The sequence below is a fragment of the Scyliorhinus canicula genome, chromosome 16 (genome assembly GCF_902713615.1).
Source record: "Scyliorhinus canicula chromosome 16, sScyCan1.1, whole genome shotgun sequence".
Taxonomy (NCBI): Eukaryota; Metazoa; Chordata; class Chondrichthyes; order Carcharhiniformes; family Scyliorhinidae; genus Scyliorhinus; species Scyliorhinus canicula.
Window position 1 is genome coordinate 114,703,034 of NC_052161.1, and position 19,007 is coordinate 114,722,040.

The 19,007-nt window shown below is 46.0% G+C and overlaps 1 protein-coding gene across 2 annotated transcripts in view; it reads left to right on the top strand.

The window, feature by feature from the left end:
• Positions 1 to 19,007, top strand: part of rimkla (ribosomal modification protein rimK-like family member A) — a 106,486-nt gene that overhangs the window by 77,513 nt on the left and 9,966 nt on the right. The window contains exons 2-4 of one of the 2 annotated variants that reach the window (XM_038821704.1): positions 5,577 to 5,807; positions 9,705 to 9,815; positions 10,700 to 10,903. In XM_038821704.1, coding sequence (XP_038677632.1) covers positions 5,577 to 5,807; positions 9,705 to 9,815; positions 10,700 to 10,903 — 546 coding nt within the window. The remainder of the gene's footprint in view (positions 1 to 5,576; positions 5,808 to 9,704; positions 9,816 to 10,699; positions 10,904 to 19,007) is intronic. The other variant, XM_038821705.1, reaches the window with a different exon arrangement.

The following is a 19,007-nucleotide window of genomic DNA, read 5'->3' on the forward strand; positions in this document are numbered from 1 at the left end:
AAGGTTTATATTTCAAGGGTGACTCTATCATAAGTTATCAATGCAACATCTAAACTGCTACTTTTTTTCTTAAAATTATTGATCATCCTTGCTTTATATCTGCAAAGCTTTTGTGTTTTTATGAATAATCTTATTAACCTTCTTAATATATTTTGTTTTGAGAAAATTGAGAACTCAAATATTTATTCCCCAAAGGAATATGCTGTAGATAATATTGTCTTTGATCTGGAATCTAGATTTGAATCTATTCCAGACTGAAAGTATAAGTCTCCTGTCTTCCAGCTCTGAGCATCCTATATGAAATGAATGCAAAACCAGATGTTAGAAATCTTAAAGTAGTACATCTCATATAAGTTGTGTCTAATTTTTAAATATAAACACATTTTCTGCAACCGTACCCCCCCCCCCCCCCCAAAACAAGGGCATTCAAAATCTTGTCTGGATTAAATCTACCTTTTTATTGGTTTTAAAGTTAGTTCATATGTGCAAGAATTTTTTTTATATTAAGAGGGTGGCTGATTGTATATATTCATGCGTGGTTTTGGTGGTGTAAATTATTATTAATCCAAAATGATGCAACATTCATGTGAATGTAGGTGTCTTGTGATGCTAGGCACCATGGATTATTCAAATTGCAGATGGCAGGGTGACATGTCGAAAGGGTGGGAGAAGAGATTCCTATGGTTCTCCTGGATATTCCAACCAAGCTGAATCCAGCTCATTTCCCTGATGACTAAATATGCTGCCAAAATTCACCACCGTCTTCCTTCAGCTTCTCCAGTCTGGTTGTGCTCACTTTTTCATTCAGGTTTTTTCCAGACACCGGTTCCCCCTTTTAGCGTTAATCTTTCAGACATTCTTCTCATATTCCTGTGCAGTATGAAGGAGCGAAGGAACCAATCTTCAGACATTCAGCAAAGGTATCCAGCCTCTTGAATTAACAGGCTTTATTTCATATACAAACTGTGATGGATCTGTCTGATTTCAAATTATGACATTTGAAGATTATATCTTCTGAATTTATAGTTAAACATCGGCACTAGAATGTTTCACATGGGCATTATGGCTGCTTTGTTAAAAGTTTTCTAAGTTTTGTTTTGAGATGCTGTTGGAGAGTGAAATGTTCATCTGTCATTTAGAAGCACTACAGTATTAAAAAGCAAATTTAAACTCATTTCAGCTAACTGCTTTCTGTTCCTTTTGTTGAAGGCAAAGCAAATATTCAGAACATGTCGGGAATATAGGTGCCAGCTTTAAAAGATGACCAGCCTCTTTTTATATTGATTACTTGAAGAATGATCCTCTATTGAGGCAAATTTGTTATTTAACACTAGAAAAAAAATGTAAAGCTGTTAACTATAATGGCTGTCATACTGAACTAGAATAGGTGATATTTTATCAGAATTCATGTTGCAATGTAAAAGCTTTCCGGCTATAAAGGCTTTGGATTGTTGCATGTCTCCAATTCACTTGGAAACAGCACACCCTCAACATTGATTTTACTGCAATATCTTTTTAACGCTCTGTTGAAGATATCAATGTATTTGTTATTTTAACTACTGTTCCAGCTTTTTTTTGTGGATATTAATTTTTTGTATTAAGCCTAATTATTCAGGCATCATGGTGGCACAGTGGTTAGTACTGCTGCCTACAGCGCTGACGACCCGGGATTGATCCCCACCCCAGGTCACTGTCTGTATGGAGTTTGCACATTCTCCCTTTGTCACCGTGCAGGGTATGCAGGGTAAGTGGATTGGCTGCGCTAAATTGTCCCTTAAGTGGAAAAAAAATAATTGGGTACTTGAAACAAAATTTTAAAAGTATAATTATTCATTTCTTGTAATAAGCCTAATTTTAGCCTAATCACAATGACATCAAGGTACTTCTGTCTTTAATCCAGTTGCTTTGATTGTTTACCTACGGGACCTCATCTCAGATACTTTATGCATAAGATCAAATGTTTTAATGCATTGAAAGTACGGGCATGCCAATGGAAACTCGTTCATCTTTAAAAATTATTTGTTCATGGGATACAGGCATCATTGGCCCGGCCAGCGTTTACTGCCCATCCCTAAGTGCCGTTGACAAGGTGGCGGTGGGCTTGAATTGCTGAAATCCTCATGGCTGTAGGTGCACCCACAGTGCCATTATGGAAGGAGTTTAAGGATTTTAGCCCAGTGATACTGAAGAAACGTGATATATTTCCAAGTGAGGGACGTGTGTGGCTTGGAAGGGATCTTGGTGGTGTTCCTATATACCTACTGCCTCTGTGCGTCTAGGTGATAGAAGTTGTAGATTTGCAAAGTGCTGTTGAAGGAGCCTTGGTGAACTACTGCACTACATCTTGTAGATCAGTGATGGGAAACCTAGGCTTGTAAGTGGGCTGCATGAGTGGCCCTCCTTCATCTGAATGCACCGCAAGATTGAAATCAGGCTTGTTCACTAAACTAAACTTGTTCACTAAACCATGAATAAGATTAAATACATTTAATACATGCCAAAAATTTCATTGAGTTTCAGAAAATCAGTGGGAAATTCAGTGATGGTAATGCCATTGAATATCTGAATATCAAAAGGAAATAGTTAGATTCTATCTTTTTGATGATCATTATCTAGTAGTTGTGTGATATAAATGTTACTTGCTTATCAGCCCATTTCTGAATTTTGTCCTGGTCTTGCTGTTTGCAGGCATAGATTGCTTAATTATCTGAGGAATTGTGAATGAACAAAGGAACTAGGCTCAGGAATAGGCTGTATGGCCCATTGAACCTACTCCACTGTTCAGTATTATTGTGGCTGATCTGCTTTAACTTTCATACCTGTTCCTTTTGATTCCTTGTGAGATCAAAAATCTGTCTATGTACAACTCTAGGGTAAACAATTCCAAAGATTCACAACGATAAGAGTGAAGATATTTCTTCTCATCTCAGTCTAAAATGATTTACCTCTTATCCTGAAACTACACCTGTGTTGTGGATACCACAGCCAGGGGAAGCAATCTCTGGTTACCCATCGAGTCCCTTTAGAATATTGTATGGTTTTAACAAGTTCACCTCTCGTTCTTCTAAACTTGAAAGTCAGCAACTCTCAACTCTCTCTAAGAGCCCAGGGATGTGGACCTGCTGGATCCAAATGTTTGCCAGATTTTAGTATCTTAAATTTCTACAATGCTATTTCGCTGCTGATAATTCTTTACTTTAAGTTGCTCACTCTTATTAGTCTCTTGGTTACCATTTATTTCCGGTGTGTAATTTCTGTCTTCAACCGTGAACTTTGAAGACAAACAAACAATATTTGAATGGGATTGAACACTAATCATCAGTGAATATTCCCACTTCTAACCTTATGATGGATGGAAGGTCATTGAATAATGAAAATCATTGGATCTGGGGCACGGCCCTGAGGAACTCCTGCAGCAACGTGCTGGGGCTTGGCTGGTTGATGCCAACAACCACAAGCGTCTTCCTTTGTGCTACTTTTGTCGCCGTAAGGACTGTGCGGTCTTGCTATTGTCATGGATATATGCATCTGTGACAGCTAGATTGGGGAGGACAAGGTCAAGTAGGTTTTCTCTTTTGTGTTGGCTTTTGTTTGACTGGTTTGTGGGACAGCTCTTCCAATTTTGCCACAAGACACCAGATATCAGCGAGAGGGACTTTGCAAGGGTGTTTGCTCTGTGTGCCATTGTTGTATCCGATACACAGGTCGATTTTATCTATCCTGTTTTATTCTTATTTGGCTTTTCCATATTGGATACGACTGAATGGCTTACAAGGTCATTTCAGAGGGCAGTTAAGAGTCAGCTACATTTATTTAAAAAAAAATTAAGAGTACCCAATTCATTTTTTCCAATTAAGGGGCAATTTAGCATGGCCAATCCACCTAGCCTGCACATCTTTGGGTTGTGGGGGCAAAACCCGCGTAAACACTGGGAGAATCTGCAAACTCCACACAGACAGTGACCCAGAGCGGCGATTGAACTTGGCGCCGTGAGGCACCGGTGCTAACCACTGTGCCACCGTGCCGCCCTAAGAGTCCGCAACCTTGATGTGGATCTAAAGTGGCATACAGGCTGGCAGATTCCTTCCCAAAAGGACATAGTGAAACAGATGGGTTGTACAACAATCTGATAGTTCCATGGTCACTATTACTAAGACTAGCTTTTTATTCCAGATTAAATTGATTAATTAAATTTAAATTCCAAAATGTCCTTGATAGAATTTGAACTCTGATTTCTCCAGACCATTAGTCCATGCTTCAGGAGTGTTTACCTAGTCACATTAATACTATGCTACTGCTTGTGTGATGAGCATGAATAATGATTGTTTGGAAGGTGCCCAAATAGTAACTTCTCAACAATTTTTGCTATATACAAGACAATTCTCATTACTTCAGTGCTCGCCATTCTCTTCCTAGCCTATATCTTACATTCTCTTTATACAGTGTGTTGAAGAGAGCAAGAGTTTGCTTCTATACTTTTATCATGGTCCAGAAGCATTGTGCGCAACTAATGATTAGATACTAGCTTCATATGCTCCTTTTCATTGTTCGTGACATGTCACGTCTTTGCCAGGGCTCATTTCTATCCGACATCATGCAGAGATTATGCACGGCAGACTGGGAGAAATTTGATTCACAGATTCCTCGCAAAGGACTGCTTGCTGAGCTATGTGATTACCTGGTTTTAAGCCAAATGCAATTTGCAATATTGAGAGTTGTCACCATCCCTTTTTACTTATTTCCTCTCTGTAGTCTTTCTCAGTCCTCCTTCCTTCTCATCTCTCTCACCATTGACACGGGCATAGGCAGGAGAGCTGTTCTGATGGAACTAACCAGTAGATGAAGTGCAAGAACAATTTTCAGTGACCTACATGAGCATTTTTGTGTGTCTTCTCTCTTTACTCACTAATCTCTTGTGCACAAATCAGTTAACCTCTATTACACCTTGGCAGCAAAATCAGGATCAGAAACTTGGCTGTGCAGAAACTTACCCACACGAATGGTATCTTTCTTACTTGTACCTATTTGTCTTTTACTGCATTTTGAAATGTGCCTTTTACGAATGCTATTTCTGCTAAAAATAAGTGTGCCCATATCTCTGAGCTAAGTCTTGTGTTCATTTACAGACTAATGTAAAAAGGAAATTATCAGTACAAGTCTATTGTAGATCTACAGTTTTACTAGTATATCTTGCTGAAGACAGTTTTGATGCAGTATATGTGTAAATATTTGTGGGGGTGTGGCTCTTGGTGAATGTTGCTTATTGCTCCGACAAGTTATCAAAATAAGTTATTTTTATAGTTTGTGTCGGAGTTCTCTTCACTGCCTCTCTCAATTCTGATATGCTGAAGTTAACCCATCTGAGCTGAGTATGAGAGAGAGAGTTCGCACATAGCCGAGAGGCTGCTTGTGCATCTTTGCCATAACCCTACAATACTATTTTGGAATTGAGTAAACAATATATTTTATTTAGAGAGTGTACACAATGTATTCATGCTGCAGGTGCTAATAGTACCATTTGAGATTGTTGAGTTAGATGGTTGTATAATGCTATTAATGATTTTTGTTTCCTGCAGGACTACGAATCAAACAGGAGCTGATCACCAGTTACCCTCAAGTGGTGGTGGTTCGAGTTCCCACTCCTTCAGTCCAAAATGATAGTGACATCACTCTTTTGCGGCACCTTGAAAAGATGGGCTGTCGCTTGGCCAACCGTCCTCAGGCTATATTGCACTGCGTCAACAAGTTCTGGACGTTCCAGGAGTTGGCTGGTCACGGAATACCACTGCCTGATACTTTCTCTTATGGTATGTACAATGGATGTTAAGGCTCCTTTTGCAACCTTTGCGTTACAACGATATTCTATTTTTGTTGAATTTGGTCGTCAAACACAGAATACCCTCTGACAAAGTCATTGTATTTGAATACAAGCTCGTCTATGCAGGCTCAAGTGCTGCAGCTTTATTTGGCACTTGCAATAGTTACTCCCCATAATTGTTACATGTGCAGCTGTAAACTTGCTGTTGAAAAAAGGAGCAAAATAGTGAATTATAAGAAGTTTCCTTGCCATTCTTGATCTTGGTATCCTTTTTTTATTGTGTACTCTGTCTCTGAAAACTTCCAACTGTTGCCCTTGATGGGTACTGGAGCAATAGGTCAGAAGGTGAAAAATTAAGGGTGAACTAGGGAATAGGGCCAGCATGGCTCTGAGGAAGAGCAGACAGGGAGACGTTGCTGAAAACAGCGGGACTGGTGGCCTGAAGTGCATATGTTTCAATGCAAGAAATATAACAGGTGAGGCAGATGAACTTAGAGCTTGGATTAGTACTTGGAACTATGATGTTGTTGCCATTACAGAGACCTGGTTGAGGGAAGTACAGGATTGGCAGCTAAACATTCCAGGATTTAGATGTTTCAGATGGGATAGAGGGGGAGGTAAAAGGGGTGGAGGAATTGCGCTACTAGTTAGGGAGAGCATCACAGCTGTACTGTGGGAGGACGCCTTAGAGGGCAGCGAGGCTATATGGGTAGAGATCAGGAATAAGAAGGGTGCAGACACAATGTTTGGGGTTTACTCCAGGCCTCTCAACAGCCAGTGGAAGATAGAGGAGCAGATAGGTATGCATATTTTAGAAAGGAGTAAAAGCAACAGGGTTGTTGTGATGGGAGAATTTAATTTCCCTAATATTGACTGGGACTCGCTTAGTACTAGGGGCTTGGATGGGGCAGAGTTTGTAAGGAGCATCCAGGAGGGCTTCTTAAAACAATATGTAGATAGTCCAACTAGGGAAGGGGCTATACTGGACCTGGTATTGGGGAATGAGCCCGGCCAGGTGGTAAAAGTTTCAGTAGGGGAGCATTTCGGGAACAGTGACCACAATTCAGTAAGTTTTAAAGTGCTGGTGGGCAAGGATTTTTTAATAAATAAATTTAGAGTACCCAATTCATTTTTTCAATTAAAGGGCAATTTAGCATGGCCAATCCACCTAGCCTGCACATTTTTGGGTTGTGGGGGCGAAACCCACGCAAACACGGGGAGAATGTGCAAACTCCACACTGACAGTGACCCAGAGCCGGGATCAAACCTGGGACCTCAGCGCCGTGAGGCTGCAGGGCTAACCCACTGTGCCACCGTGCTGCCCTCTGGTGGGCAAGGATAAGAGTGGACCTCGGGTGAATGTGCTAAATTGGGGGAAGGCTAATTATAACAATATTAGTTGGGAACTGAAGAACCTAGATTGGGGGCGGATGTTTGAGGGTAAATCAACATTGGACATGTGGGAGGCTTTCAAATGTCAGTTGAAAGGAATTCAGTACCGGCATGTTCCTTGAGGAAGAAGGATAAATATGGCAAATTTCGGGAACCTTGGATAACGAGAGATATTGTAGGCCTCGTCAAAAAGAAAATGGAGGCATTTGTCAGGGCTAGAAGGCTGGGAACAGACACAGTCTGTGTGGAATATAAGGAAAGTAGGAAGGAACTTAAGCAAGGAGTCAGGAGGGCTAAAAGGGGTCACGAAAAGTCATTGGCAAATAGGGTTAAGAAAAATCCCAAGGCTTTTTACACGGTAATAAAAATCAAGAGGGTAACCAGGAAAGGGTTGGCCTACTGAAAGAAAGGGGAGAGAATCTATGTGTGGAGCCAGAAGAAATGGGCGAGGTATTAAATGAATACTTTGCATCAGTGTTCACCAAAGAGAAAGAATTGGTGGATGTTCAGTCTGGAGAAGGGTGTGTAGATTGCCTGGGTCACATTGAGATCCAAAAAGGCGAGGTGTCGGGTGTCTTGAAAAATATTAAGGTGGCTAAGTCCCCAGGGCCTGATGGGACCTACCCCAGAATACTGAAGGAGGCTAGAGAGGAAATTGCTGAGGCCTTGACGGAAATCTTTGGATCCTCACTGTCTTCAGGTGTTGTCCTGGAGGATTGGAGAATAGCCAATGTTGTTCCTTTGTTTAAGAAGGGTAGCAAGGATAATCCAGGGATCTTACAGGCTGATGAGCCTTATGCCAATGGTAGGGAAATTATTGGAAAGAATTCTTCGAGACAGGATCTACTCCCATTAGGAAGCAAGTGGACATATTAGCGAGAGGCTGCACAGTTTTGTGAAGGGGAGGTCATGTCTCACTAACTTGATAAGAGTTTTTCGAGGAGGTCACAAAAATAATTGATGCAGGTAGGGCAGTGAATGTTGTCTATATGGACTTCAGTAAGGCTTTTGACAAGGTCCCTCATGGCAGACTTGTACAAAAGGTGAAGTCACACGAAATCAGAGGTGAGCTGGCAAGATGGATACAGAACTGGCTAGGTCATAGAAGGCAGAGAGTAGCAATGGAAGGGTCCTTTTCTGATTGGAGGGCTGACTAGTGGTGTTCCGCAGGGATCAGTGCTGGGACCGTTGCTGTCCGTAGTATATATAAATGATTTGGAGGAAAATGTGACTGGTCTGATTAGTAAGTTTGCGGACGACACAAAGGTTGGTGGAATTGCGGATAGCGATGAGGACTGTCAGAGGATACAGCAGGATTTAGATCGTTTGGAGACTTGGGCAGCGAGATAGCAGATGGAGTTTAATCCGGACAAATGTGAGGTGATGCATTTTGGAAGGTCAAATACAGGTAGGGATTATACAGTGAATGGTAGATCCCTCAAGAGTATTGACAGTCAGAGAGATCTTGGTCTACAGGTCACTGAAAGGGCCACACAGGTGGAGAAGGTAGTCAAGAAGGCATACGGTATGCTTGCCTTCATTGGCCGGGGCATTGATTATAAGAATTGGCAAGTCATGTTACAGCTGTATAGAACCTTAGTTAGGCCACACTTGGCGTATAGTGTTCAATTCTGGTCGCCACACTACCAGAAGGATGTGGAGGCTTTAGCGAGGGTGCAGAAGAGATTTACCAGGATGTTGCCTGGTATGAAGGGCATTAGCGATGAGGAGAGGTTGAATAAACTTGGTTTGTTCTCACTGGAACGACGGAGGTTGAGGGGTGACCTGATAGAATTCTCCAAGTTTATGAGGGGCATAGACAGAGTCGATAGTCAAAGACTTTTTCCCAGGGTAGAGGGGTCAATTACTAGGGGGCATAGGTTTAAGGTGCAAGGGGCAAGGTTTAGAGGAGATGTACGAGGCATGTTTTTTTACACAGAGGGTAGTGGGTGCCTGGAACTCGCTGCCGGAGGAGGTGGTGGAAGCAGGGACGATAGTAACGTTTGTGGGGCATCTTGACAAATACATGAATAGGATGGGAATAGAGGGATACCGACGCTGGAAGTATAGAAGATTTCAGTTTAGACGGGCAGCATGGTCGGCGCAGGCTTGGAGGGCCGAAGAGCCTGTTCCTGTGCTGTACTTTTCTTTGTTCTTTGATACAGTTTGCCTGTTTGTTTGGTGATTAAAAGCTGAAACAAATTGCAAGGCTGGGTAGTTGAGACCATAAACACTTGACTTACTTTAAGAAATGCCTAGATGCTGTAATGGGAAGGTAGCCGGTAGGGTCAGTATTCTGCAAGAATAACATAAAATGTGTCTAGATTTTGGCTCAATTTGGAAATGTCAATGTTCTGATTATCTTGGTTGGGGCATGGAAAAGAGGGAAAAAATTGTTTTCTCCTGCAGACAACTAAATTGGGGCAATGGGGACTGAAGCATCTATAGTCTTATACCTGTCTGTGTAATAAGAAACATTTTTTTTTAACAACAGGTGGTCACGAAAACTTTGCAAAAATGATTGATGAAGCTGAACCTTTGGGTTATCCAGTAGTAGTTAAAAATACACGAGGTCATCGAGGTATAAATTCTTTCTCGTTTTACAGTTAAGTACTGATACAGTAAAGTCACATGAATTTAAATTAATTTCTGCAGTCTTTATTAACACAATTGTTAAGATCTAGCAATTAAAGTAGTGAAGGGTGGCATGACCTCTGCACTGCAATGAGGTAGCTGGTCTCATCTGTTAAAACAGTTCAGGCAGCGTTTGTAATTGGTCACAGTTCCCTCATCACTGGGTGGGGTGAAGTGGGGAGGTGTGGAATCAGCCAGACCTTTGCCCTTGGTTATGATCTGCTGACCACTAATGATAAATATGAGAGTTCACCCCTAGGTAAAAACATGGTCGCCTGAGATTCATCAACACCTTGGTGATCAAATAACCTGCCGACGTGTTCGCTGTGCAGGATTGCATAGCAAGATTACCTTCCTTCGTAAGGTACCGGAGGGTGCATGGTACTCAGTGGAATGGCAAGAACCAGCATTTTCAGGAGAGTAGCAAAGAATAATACAGGAAAGGATTAAAATAATTTTTCAAATAAATAATTGAGTTTATATGAAAATATCACAAAGTAAAATACAGCATTGGCTTATGTATTTTAATGTCATGTATATCATTTTTAAAAATAAATTTAGAGCACCCAATTATTTTTCTTTTCCAATTAAGGGACAATTTAGCCTGGCCAATCCACCTAACTTGTACATCTTTGGGTTGTGGGGTGAAACCCACGCAGACACTGGGAGAATGTGCAAACTCCACACAGACAGTGACCCAGGGCTGGGATTCGAACCCAGGTCCTCAGCGTCGCAGTCCCAGTGCTAACCACTGTGCCACGTGCTGCCCTTCATGTATATCATTCTTTATTGCTTGAGCAAAAATTGAACATATTGATGCATAACAAAGTTTTGACTGTATGTTGTCCTTTCCAGGGAAGGCAGTATTCTTGGCACGGGACAAGCATCATTTGTCTGATTTGTCTCACCTGATACGGCATGATGCCCCGTACCTTTTCCAGAAATACGTAAAGGAATCTCATGGGAAGGATATTCGCGTGGTCATGGTGGGAGGCCGTGTGATTGGTGCAATGCTGCGCTGCTCCACAGATGGCAGAATGCAAAGCAACTGCTCACTAGGTGAGATTTTGCACTTAATGGGTATTATTGATGATTTGTGTGACTCCTCCATTGATAGATATTGTTGGTAAAGGCTGTGCATAATTCAGCTAGATGGACCATAAGTCGCAGGTCTGATCTAGGAACAGTGGAGATAGATTAGGGAGCATGAGGGGTTGGAATGTCCCTGAATTAACGTTTGGGCTGTAACTGGAGGGAGTCTACTTACTTTTAAAAGTAATCCATTTGAGGAGGAAGTTTATATTACAAGATGCAGTTCTTTTTTAACTTTTCAATTGTTCTGCGTAACAAATTAATAACAAGAAACAACCAATCCTCCACCCCCCCCGAAAACTGCCCCACTCCTAACATCTCCGGTAGAACCCATCAATTGCACCCATTACGGTATACTTAACCTTCTCCAGATACAAAAACTCCACAAGATCCCCCAACAATATCGAGCACTAGGTGGAGAAGCAGACCTCCAACCCATCAGTACCTGCCTTTTAGCAATCAGCGAGGTGTAGGCCAGAACATTGGCCCCGCCCCAGTCTGCCGTTCAGGCAGCACCGACACCCCAAATATAGTCCCGAGGGGACCAGGCTCCAGTTTGATTTGTAGGATCGCCAACATGGTGCTAAAGAAGGAGGCCCAGAGCCCCGCAAGCTTAAGACACGACCAGAACACGGGCCCTCCCGCAATGCTCTTCCTCATCCCTGACTCCCTCAAACCGCCTACTCATTTTAGATTTGGTCACATGGGCCCTTTGTACTAACTTCAACTTTATCAGCCCTAGCCTCGCACATGATGACATTGCGTTCACTCTATGCAGAATCTCACATCACACCCCTCATCCAGACTCGGACTCCAACTCCTCACATTTGGCCTTGACTCCCCCTCCCCAAGGATACTGGCTCCTCCGCCATGAATTTCCCATAAATCCCTCCATCCCTGCCAGTGAAAAAAACACTCTCGAACAGCGAGGAAGGCGGCACCACTGGAAATGTCGGAAAAACCTTCTGCGCAAAGTTACTCACTTGCAAATATCTAAATATTTCAGCCCGTGAAAGTCCAACTTTCTCCACCAACTCCTCCAAGCTCACAAATCAACCCTCCAAAAACAAATCCTTCAAGGTGGCCACCCCTTCTCCTCCCATCCCTTAAATCTAACGTCCAGCCTCGCTGCTTAAAATGTGGTTCGGGCAAACTGGCACTAACTTTCATACTGCCTCCAATTTAAAGTGCTGCCGGAATTGACTCCATAGAATCATAGAATTTACAGTGCAGAAGGAGGCCATTCAGCCCATCATGTCTGCACCTGCCCCTTGAAAGAGCACCGCACTTAAGCCCACACCTCCACCCTATCCCTGTAAACCTAACCTAACCTTTCTGGACACGAAGGGCAATTTAGAATGGCCAATCCACCTAACATGCACGGTGGGCAGCACGGTAGCATGGTGGTTAGCATAAATGCTTCACAGCTCCAGGGTCCCAGCTTCGATTCCCGGCTGGGTCACTGTCTGTGTGGAGTCTGCACGTCCTCCCCGTGTGTGCGTGGGTTTCCTCCGGGTGCTCCGGTTTCCTCCCACAGTCCAAAGCTGTGCGGGTTAGGTGGATTGGCCATGCTAAATTGCCCGTAGTGTCCTAAAAAAAAAGTAAGGGGGGGGGGGGGGGGGGGGGGGGGGGGTTTGTTGGGTTACGGGTATCGGGTGGGTTTGAGTAGGGTGATCATTGCTCGGCACAACATCGAGGGCCGAAGGGCCTGTTCTGTGCTGTACTGTTCTATGTTCTATGCACATCTTTGAACATAGCTTCTATGTGGCAGCCACCACCGGATTCCCTGAGTACTTCCCCGGAGAGAAGGGTAACAAAGCCGTCGCCAACGCCCTTAGCCTGATCCCCTACCGAACACAACTCCATCTGCACCCATCGACTTCCGAATCCTAGTTACCTTTCCCGCCCATGTAAATGTCAAAATCAATCTCTCCACTCCCCCAAAGAAGGATTTTGGCAAAAAAACTGGCAAATACTGAAATAAAAACAAAAAACGCAGCAAAATGTTCATTTTTACCGACTGAATTCTGCCAGCCAAGGACAGAGGAAGGCTATCCTACCTCTGCAAGTTCAGTTTAACCCTGCCCACCAGGCTTGTAAAATTCACTTTCTCAGCCAGGCCAATCCTGAGTCTCGTGCACCCCTAATTATCTAAAATAGGAACCCGTAAGCCAACTGGCTGTGTAACCGGGAAGCACTCTCTTTTCTCCCAATTAAACCTGTACCCTGAAAAGGCCCAAATCACTTCAACAGCGCCATGATATCCCCCATTTTGGGGATCATATTGCTTGATCTTGGTTTCGGGCAAAGCTCGGCACAACATCGAGGGCCTGTTCTGTGCTGTACTGTTCTATGTTCTATATAAAGCAGACGGTCATCAGCATTCAAGGACACCCTGTGTTCGACCCCTTCCCTATTCCTCTGCACCTGTCAGAAGCTCTTGGGGCAATGTCCAAAGGTTCAATCGCCAACGCAAACAAGACGCAAAAAGTTTGTGGCTGGCCTCGTTGGAGGCAGAGAACACTTTAATAGCAGAAAGTGAGAAGAAGCTATGGGAGGAGGTAGGGAAACACGAGAACCATGAGAGATGCCAAAACCTCCATATGGTAGGGCTGCCAGAAAGGATCGAGGGCTCGCAGGCCACAGATTATGCTGGAAAAGTTGATGGGAGAGAGGGCCTTCGACCGACCTCTAAGTGGACCGAGAGCACTGGAGAAGAAGCCGAAGGTGGGTGAGCAGCCAAGAGCGATGGTGGTGTGTCTACACAGATTCCCGGATAAGTAGAAAATTTTGCGTTGGGCCATGCAGACGAAGAAGAGCTCCTGGGAGTGGAATGTAGTCCGAATCTACCCTGATTGGGGCACGGAGCTGGCTAAGCGACGGGCCGGATTTTTACAGTGTCAAGGTGGTCCTGCATAAGGATGGTGAAATTTGGGGTATTGTATCCAGCTCAACTTTGTTTGGATCGCTTATCAGAACCAGGGGTTCTATTTGGATACTCTGGACAAGACAAGCAGGGTTTTGCGTGATCATGGGATCAAGGAATATGTCGGACCATGCCGTTGCCAATTTGGCTGATGCTTCTTTGTTTACCTCTTCCTTTTTTATTCTCTTCCCTACTTTTCTCATGTTGGGGGTTGTTTGTTCTGGGTTTGGGTTTGTACGGTGTCGCGAGAGTGTGTGTTTATAATGTGTTGGGTGCGAGGATGTCAGTGTGGACACCCTTGTGTGAGGGTGTCAGACGAGGCTAAGGAAAGGCTGGGTGGGTCAGGTCTTTCCACTCTGGACTAGATATGAAAAACAAGAGGAGTGACAGTGCCGATTAGAAAGAAGGTGGCCTTCGCATCAGAGCAGATTGCGGCTGACCCAGGGGGTTGGATTTGTGATGGTGAGTGGGAGGCTGGAAGATACCCCGATGGTTGTGGAATACATGAGCTGGGTTCTGGTGAGGATGCCGGACTTGGACACGCACAGGTTGATCTTTGGGAGGGACTTTACTATGGTATGGGGCCCTGAATTAGACCAGTCTTATTCTCAACCCAGGAAGCTGTCGCCAATGGCTAAGGAGCTGTCTAGGTTTATGGCGCATATGGGTGGGGTGGGATCCATGGTTCTTCAAGAGTCCACGGGTGAGGGAATTTTCTTTTTTTTTTCCCATGTCTATAAGGGGTATTCCCGAATCAACATTTTTGTCATGAATAAGACATTGTTGACAATAGTGGTTGGATCTGAATACTCGCCGATTATGGTCTCTGACCACACGCAGCATTGGGTGGATTTAAGTGCGGAGGGGCACCCCTGCAGAGGCCCCAGTGGAGAATGGATATGGAGCTTCTGGCTGATGAAGGGATCTGTGAGAGGATAGAAGGGGCCATTGATAATTTTTTTTTTTTAAATAATTTTTATTGAAAAAGTTTGTATTTCTACAACAACAAACAGTAATGAAAATAGCAACGGTCTCTAACAATAACAGTCATAACACCCCCAGAACCGTAACAGCTCGTACACCGACCCCCCCCCCCCCCCAACCCCAATGACCAACAAAATAAATTAACAACATATTAAATTAACAACATATTAAATTGAATAACCGTGGAACAAATAGATAACACCCCCCCTTCTCCCCCCCAACCCCCAAGGTTGCTGCTGCTATTGACCCATTTCCCCATCTCTGAGCCAGAAAGTCTAAGAAAGGCTGCCACCGTTTATAGAACCCTTGTACTGATCCTCTCGGGGCGAATTTGACCCTTTCCAGTTTGATAAACCCCGCCACTTGGGGGCCTCGCATCCTTCCACTGCAGCAAGATCCGCTGCCGGGCTACTAGGGACGCAAAGGCCAAAACACCGGCCTCTTTCGCCTCCTGCACTCCCGGCTCCGCCGCAACCCCAAAGATCACGAGTCCCCAGCCCGGTTTGACCCTGGATCCAACCACCCTCTACACCGTCCTCGCTACCCCCTTCCAAAATTCCTCCAGTGTCGGGCATGCCCAGAACATATGGGCATGGTTCGCAGGACTCCCCAAATACCTGACACACCTATCTTCGCCCCCAAAGAACCTACTCATCCGAGTCCCGGACATGTGAGCCCGATGCAGCACCTTAAATTGAATGAGACTAAGCCTCGCACATGAAGAGGAAGCGTTAACCCTCTCCAAGGCATCCGCCCAAGTCCCGTCCTCCATCTGCTCCCCTAATTCCCCTTCCCACTTAGCCTTCAGCTCCTCCACTGACACCTCCTCCCCCTCCTGCATGACCTTATAAATGTCAGACACCTTCCCATCCCCGACCCACACCCCCGAAAGCACCCTGTCCCTTGCCCCCCGTGAGGGTAGCAAAGGGAATCCCTCCACCTGCCGTCTAGCAAACGCCTTTACCTGCAAGTACCTGAACGTGTTCCCTGGGGGGAGCCCGAATTTCTCTTCCAATTCCCCCAGGCTCGCAAACCTCCCGCCCATAAACAGGTCCCCCAACTTCCTAATGCCCACCCTGTACCACCCCTTAAATCCCCCGTCGATGTTCCCCGGGACGAACCGATTATTCCCCCTTCATGGAGCCTCCACCGAGCCCTTCATTTCCCCCCCTGTGCCGCCTCCACTGCCCCCATATTTTTAGGGTCGCCGCCACCACCGGGCTCGTGGTATACCTCGTGAGAGGGAGCGGCAACGGCGCCGTTACCAGGGCCCCCAGGCTCGTGCCTCCACAGGACGCCATCTCCATCCTTTTCCTCCATCACCCATTTACGCACCATTGACACATTGGCCGCCCAATAATAACTCGAAAGGTTGGGCAGTGCCAGCCCCCTTCCATCTCTACCTCGCTCCAGAAAGACCCTCTTCACTCTCGGAGTCCCAAGCGCCCACACAAAGCTCAAAATGCTACTAGTCACCCTCCTGAAAAAGGCCCTGGGGATGAAGATGGGCAGGCACTGAAACAGGAACAAGAACATCGGGAGCACCGTCATTTTGACGGACTGCACCCTCCCCGCCAACAGCAGTGGCAGCATATCCCATCTTTTAAATTCCTCCTCCATCTGCTCCACAAGCCTGGTGAAATTGAGCTTGTGAAGAGTCTCCCAGCTCCTGGCCACCTGCACCCCCAGGTACCTGAAACTCTTCCCTGCCCTCTTAAACAGGAGCCTTCCAATTCCCTCCTCTTGGTCCCCCGGGTGCACCACAAACACCTCACTCTTGCCCAGATTCAGTTTATAGCCTGAAAAGGCCCCGAACTCAGCCAACAGCTCCATCACCCTCGGCATCCCTCCCACTGGGTCCGCCACATACAGTAACAGGTCATCTGCATACAACGACACCCGATGTTCCTCCCCACCCCGCATCAAACCCCTCCACCTTCCTGACTCCCTCAACGCCATCACCAAAGGTTCGATTGCCAGTGCAAACAACAAGGGGGACAGGGGGCACCCCTGCCTGGTCCCTCGGTAGAGCCGGAAGTACTCCGACTTCCTCCCATTCGTAGCCACACTCGCCATCGGGGCCTCATACAGTAGCCTCACCCACACAATAAACCCTTCTCCAAATCCAAACCTCTCCAGCACCTCCCATAGATACCCCCACTCCACTCTATCGAAGGCCTTCTCTGCATTCAGCGCCACCACTATCTCCGCCTCCCCCTCAATCGCCGGCATCATAATGACATTTAGCAACCTCCGTACATTCGTATTCAGCTGCCTTCCCTTAACAAAACCTGTCTGGTCCTCGTGTATCACCCCTGGCACACAGTCCTCAATCCTGGTGGCCAGGATCTTTGCCAGCAACTTGGCGTCTACATTAAGGAGAGATATGGGTCTGTATGAACCACACTGCTGGGGGTCCTTATCTCTCTTTAGGATTAAGGAAATCCGCGCCCGCGACAAGCCCCCCCCTCCCATGCCTCATTAAACGTCCGCACCAACAGGGGGCCCACCAGGTCCACATACCTTTTATAGAACTCCACCAGGAACCTGTCCAGCCCCGGCGCCTTCCCAGACTACATCTGCCCAATCCCCTTAACCAGCTCCTCCAGCTCAATCGGCGCCCCCAGCCCTTCCACCTGCTCCTCCTGCACCTTCGGGAAAGATAGCCCGTCGAGAAAACTCTCCATTCCCCTCCTCTCCACCGGTGGCTCCGACCGGTACAGTTCCCCATAAAAGTCCTTGAAGACCTCATTCACTTCTACCACATTCCCACTCTTATCTCTCACTCCAGCAATTTCCCTAGCCGCATCCCGCTTGCGGAGCTGATGCGCCAGCATCCTACTCGCCTTTTCACCATATTCATACACCGCCCTCTGTGCCTTCCTCCACTGTGCCTCCGCCTTTAACAAATCAAACCTAGCTTGTAGGCTATGCCTCTCCCCCAACAATCCCTCCTCTGGAGCCTCCGCGTACCTCCTATCCACCTCCTGGCGCTCCCCCACCAGTCTCTCCCTCTCCCTCCTCTCCGTCCTATCCCGGATGGATATCAGCTCCCCCCGAATCACTGCCTTCAGGGCTTCCCAGACCATCCCCACCCGGACCTCCCCCGTATCGTTAACCTCGAGGTACCCCTCAATACTTCCCCGGACCCTGGCCATTCAGAATTATGTAGACTAGAATAACACCGGTTAGGTTTCCGGCATAATCGTATGAGAGGCATTGAAAGCAGTGATTAGGGGGGAGCTTATTTCGATCCGTGTGCACAAGGAGAGGGTGGAGCGGGAAGAGACGTTCAGGCTGATGGAGGCAGCTTTGACAGTAGATCGAAAATACTCTGTCGCTTGTGGAGGCTCGGCTTAAGGGACAACCGAGGGCTCCAAATGGAGTTTGGACTTGTTTCTATTGAGAAGGCGGTGAGGCAATTGCATAAGGCTAGAGGGATACTGAGAGAAAACCAGCAGGATGCTTGCTCACCAATTGAGGAAGCAGGTGACGGCGAGAGAGATTGGTAGGTTGAGGGATGAAGGGGGCAAAGTGGTAATAGAACCGGAGGCGATTAACGGAGTATTGGAAGCCCTTTACCGGAAGCTATACTGGTCAGAACCCCCCACCAGGGGGCAAGGGAAGAAGATGTTTTCTGGTTAGGTTGGCGTTTCTGAGGGTAGAGCAGCTAAGAGTGCAAGGGATGGGGGCCCTAATGGGGCTACGAGAGGTGATGGAGTGAGTGGGGTCATTGCAGTCCGGGAAGGGCCCAGGCCCAGATGGGTTCCCAGCTGAGATTGTTTTAATAATAATCTTTATTGTCGCAAGTCGGCTTACATTAACACTGCAGTGAAGTGACTGTGAAAAGCCCCTAGTCGCCACATTCCGGCACCTGTTCAGGTACACGGAGGGAGAATTCAGAATGTCCAAATTACCTAACAGCACTTTTTCGGAACTTGTGGGAGGACACCGGAGTGCCCGGAGAAAACCCACGCAGACACGAGGAGAACATGCAGACTCCCCACAGACAGTGACGTAAGACGGGAATTGAACTTGAGACCCTGGCGCTGTGATGCAACAGTGCTAACTGCTGTACTATCGTGCAGTTCTAAAAGCAGTTTGGGTTGCTGTTGGGTCCCTTGGTGGGGATATATAATGAAGCACTGGAAAAGGGTGAGC